This window comes from Camelina sativa, chromosome 18, assembly GCF_000633955.1.
Source record: "Camelina sativa cultivar DH55 chromosome 18, Cs, whole genome shotgun sequence".
Taxonomy (NCBI): domain Eukaryota; kingdom Viridiplantae; phylum Streptophyta; class Magnoliopsida; order Brassicales; family Brassicaceae; genus Camelina; species Camelina sativa.
This window is the reverse complement of record NC_025702.1, coordinates 353,254-357,873: the sequence shown is the minus strand read 5'-3', so window position 1 is coordinate 357,873 and position 4,620 is coordinate 353,254. Positions and strand designations below refer to the sequence as shown.

General features: G+C 39.5%; 2 protein-coding genes across 3 annotated transcripts in view; both read right to left on the bottom strand.

Annotated features, from left to right (window-relative positions):
- On the bottom strand, positions 68-637 carry LOC104760138 (cysteine proteinase inhibitor 5-like). Its single transcript, XM_010483008.2, has one exon. The coding sequence runs from the start codon at positions 542-544 to the stop codon at positions 170-172; it is 375 nt and encodes a 124-aa protein (XP_010481310.1). The 5' UTR covers positions 545-637; the 3' UTR covers positions 68-169.
- The window catches only part of LOC104760135 (tonoplast dicarboxylate transporter), a 6,066-nt gene continuing 2,769 nt past the window's right edge, over positions 1,324-4,620 (bottom strand). The window contains exons 1-3 of one of the 2 annotated variants that reach the window (XM_010483004.2): positions 3,727-4,361; positions 1,778-2,918; positions 1,324-1,676 (exon numbers count right to left, since the gene is read on the bottom strand). In XM_010483004.2, coding sequence (XP_010481306.1) covers positions 1,642-1,676; positions 1,778-2,918; positions 3,727-4,179 — 1,629 coding nt within the window. In that variant the 5' untranslated portion in view covers positions 4,180-4,361 and the 3' untranslated portion in view covers positions 1,324-1,641. Of the gene's footprint in view, positions 1,677-1,777; positions 2,919-3,726; positions 4,362-4,620 lie in introns of those variants that run through there. The other variant, XM_010483005.2, reaches the window with a different exon arrangement.

Here is a 4,620-nt window from a genome sequence, read left to right as displayed (position 1 = left end):
TTTTTTTTTTTTTTTTTTTTTTGTCTCAAACCAAGATTTTATATATTACAGAAAAATAGGACATTAATTAATTACTTAAATTGCCTTCGTTTATTTTTTAACTTTTTTTTTTCTGCAGTTTACGAAAGAGCGGTTACATACATTATTATTACATAGCAAATGGCTTGCCTCAGAGGAAGCGACGACGACGACCATTATTGACGGGCTTGAAGGAAGTGAGATTCATGAACTTCAACCACGGCTTTTCCCAAACCATCGCCTCGTAGTTCTTGCTCGCTCCTCCGTCATTAGCCGCAACCGTAAGCCGATAATTCGTGCCAGAGACCACCTGAGTCTCGCCGCTAACAACCGTCTCGAACTTGAGTCCCAACTTACTCCGTTTATCGTACTCGGAAACCGCGAACTCGCCGATCTCTACGACGTGAGGGTCTTTGACGTCGCTGATCGGACTCCAGCCACCGATACGGGCCGCCGCGGATACGTCGCATAGAGGGACGACTACCAGGGCGAGAGAGAGGAGAAGAACACGGGAGATGACCTTCATTTATTTTGCTCTGTAACCGTTCGTTGTTGTTTCTTGTTTCCCTCAAACCTTAGATTGATTTATGTTGTTGTATTGCCCAAGATAGGTTTTATGTGCTCTTCTTTATACCAGAGAGGTCCGCCACGTGGCATGACGTGTCGTGGAATTCTAGATTTTTTTTTCTGATTCCATAAAATATTTAATTTCATATTTATGTGAAACTTATTTCTTCTGCTTTGTATTTATATCATAATTTCTTGGTAAAAAACATTTAAAAAAAAAATCAAAACTCATTAATTTCTTGATAAAAATGTACTATTATATTAATGTTAATTAAGTAGTGTATTATCCGTTTTTAAAATTCAGCCTATATATAGACAAATAACAAATTAATTGAGGTCTATCCTCTAACTAAGGGCTGGATTTCATTTATGTATTACTGGCCAACTCCTGCCTACGAATATGAATGTCCAAAAGGATTTTTTTTTTTGACTATTTATAGTCTTCTAACATTATAAGCAAATATTATTTTATAGACAACTATATAGCAAAAGACAAATCAATAAGATGAACTGAGTGTAAAGGACAAAAAAAACCTAATTATCAAGCGAAACATTATAATTGTGATAATAATTGATATAATCAAACAATGTATTAAATATTTCTTGTTTTTTTGTTTTCTTTGCATTTTTGTTGTGTTTGTAGAAACCCGAAAACAGAAGAAAACACAGCTGGACAATGACGTGGTTTGGACAAGTAGGACCGCTGGGGACTGCCACTAGTGTACTGGTTTCATTAGCAAGATGAGAACGCATTCATATTTTCATATTTACTAATTAACCCTTTACACACAGAAACAAAATCAAGAAAGGACCAAACTTACCGGTACGTTCGAAGCACAAAAGAAAGCAATCGTAACCGGAATACTATAATCGAACGGGTTACAAAAATGGGCCGATTTTGATTTTGTGAATTTTGACCACATGTAATTTTCCCAATTCCATCATCTATATATTGACCATATTAGTAAATATCTACACATATATATAACAGGGTAATTTATAAACTTATATGGTACAATAGTGCTGTCCATATGGTATTGTGCTTCGCTCGTATAACTAATCTCCTCCCTTTGATGCAAAAACGTAAGCCCCTGCCGTTGTCATGTAATAATATATATTAGCAAACTTGATATTTTAAATGAATTTATAAAGAAGAATGAGTGTTGATAATTTTGAGTAAGATTAGGGATACCAAGAGTGGGCATCAAGATGGAGAGGAAGATGGTTCCCGCGATCTTGAGAGGAAACCCTGTCTTGATCATGTCTTTGATCTCGATATGCCCTGTCGTGAACCCAACCACGTTAGAGGGTGTTCCCGTGGGGAGCAAGAAAGCGAATTGAGCCCCGATGGCACCTGGAACCATCAGGAGTAGAGGGTGGATTCCCATGGTCTTTGCGATCTCGATCAGTAACGGAACCAACAACGTAGTGGTTGCGTTGTTTGAGGTGAACTCTGTGATGGTAGCAGCGATGAGACAAACGGTTGGAGCAATGGCCCAATAAGGAGCTGTTTCGAGAAAGACCAGCCCTTTTGACAAGACTTCAGCTAAGCCACTTGTGCGCACTCCATCGGCTATAGCGAATCCAGCTCCCAATAACAAGACTATGTTCCATGGAAGCTTCTTGCACTTGCTCCAATCCATCAGCTTCTCTCCTTTTTTAATCTTGCTTGGGATTATAAAGAGCAGTGTCGCCATCATCACACTCACCGTTCCATCCCCAGCCTGGCCGTTGAAGATCACACCCCAGCCGGGGATGTCATCGGTTATGTTTCTTGTCATCCACAACAATACCAACCCACCAAACACGGCTAGGACCATCTTCTCAGCGAAGTTCATTGGTCCTAACAACTCAAGCTCTCTCTTGAGATGAGATTTATGGAGATAAGGAGACAGAGCTTTCCCTGCGCCTTTGGGACAATACATAACACATAGAACACCCCAAAGGACCACGAATATGCACAATGCCAGTGGGAAGCCAAAGAAGAACCATTGGCTGAAACTGATAGGATCAGCCTCCGGGAAATAACTCTTCCACATTCCCACAAGTATCAGATTCACACCTGTTCCAGTGAGTGTGCTCATTCCACCCACTGCTGCCGAGTAAATCACACCTAGCACCACCGCCCTACAAAACTTCCCCACCGCAGGAGGCACAACTTCCGACGAAGAAGATGAAGAGGGCAGTCTCTGAAGTATCCCCGTAGCGACTGGCATCATCATGACTGCAGCTGCGACGTTGTGCATCCACATGCTCACGAACGCCGTTGTGGCGCAGATGCCAAGCAGAAGCAGCGGCGCGTTTAGCGGCTCTACGCAGAACACCAACGTTATCTATTTCAAGAATTAGATTATCCATTGAGTTATGTTATTATTTAATATTAACTTATCATAATTATATACGTGGTGAGCTCCACTTAACTAGGATGATCTCATACTGTTAATGATCATATAGTGTTCAAAATGATACTAAATAAATAATGACTAAAGTTGTGACTTGTGAACTAATAATTGGATCCCGCACAAACTAAATCATACTCATTGCTTTTGAATAGTCCCGGAAAACAGAGTGTTAACGTGTCTCTCATCTATGTTTTGGTAGCCTTATAAATGGTACAATGGATTGGCCTAAGGGCCATAGTCCATGAAATGACTCCTCATCTATCATACAAAGTATAGGTGAAATATTTTTTTTTTTCAATCTTGAATAGAGGACTCTTTGTATGTTACTAACTTCAATTTATACGATCAACCCACGTGTCTGCATGGACCACTAACCATTGTTATGTTTATTATACTAAATGTTATATATAATTTTTTATAAGTGGGGGGATTCAGTTGAAGCAGCCCACCTAGTTAACGATCATAGTTGTAAACCTCTCTAGTTGATTAGTAGTCACACAAATCATCTTATTCTTGCTTCAATATAAATTTCCTAAAAATGAATTAGAGTCCCCTACATGTTCCATCACCACATCGAACATTCGTTTTTTTTTTTGTCAAACCACATCGAACATTAAAATATAAATAAAAGAACCTCGTTATTCTTCTAACATAAGATGGTGAAAATAGGATAAAATGATGATTAATAACTAAATGAATTATAATATGTGGAAAGAAAGAGAGAAGAAGACAAACGTACGTTAAGGGCGAGTCGGCGGTGGATGTTGTAGTGTTCGACGGCGAGAGCGAGGATGAAGCTGCCGAGGACAAGGGAGATGACGTCATCCATGTAAGAATCGGCCACTACATCCGCCGCCGAGATTCCAAAGAGAGGGAAGAGGAAAAGCGGCGTCATGGAGGTGATGGGCATCGGAACAGCCTCCGTCAACCACCACGCGAACATCCAAGCAAGAACGCCGAGCATGTTTTTGGCCGTCGTCGTTTCATCTCCGCCGAGGCGTACGCATAGACACACGACGGCGCAAAGGAGAGGACCAAGAGCGATGTAACAGTTTTTAGGCGCAAATATTGCCCGAAGTTGTTGCCCCACCGTTTGCCGTTCGAATGGTTCCTCACTATGGACGACCGGTAAAAGCGGAGATTTCAGATCGTCGTCTCCGGCTCCGGCGACGGCGACATCACCACCGTTCATTCTGTTTATTCCGTTTCTAATGGAAGGATCAACAGAAACAAAAAAGAAAAAGATAAATAGAGAAATGTAATTACACCTATGAAGAGAGATGGAGAGGAGCCTTTTTATAAATTTATTAATTTTAATATTATAATGTGTGTGGCAATTTTTTTTTTTGTATAATTATGTGTAGACTTAATTTGTGTGGTCGTATAACAAAATATTCGGTTTTATGAGCGTGAGTGACACATGTTTAGTATTTATTTATGTAAAGGCGTTTATATTTACTCAATGTAATAGAGTTGTTCTTTTATACCTGTAAAATGTTTTTTTTTTTGCTTTGTTTGTTTCTGTTTTGAAAATTTAATTTGTATTTTTCTTTCACCTAAAATGTTAATATCCAACGTGAATCACAAATATTTGCTGGTTCACACAATTTTATTGACAATGTATGGGGTCAGA

What these genes read in the sequence shown, in the direction of transcription:
- LOC104760138 (XM_010483008.2), bottom strand. Translation starts at nt 544, where the DNA reads ATGAAGGTCATCTCCCGTGTTCTTCTCCTCTCTCTCGCCCTGGTAGTC.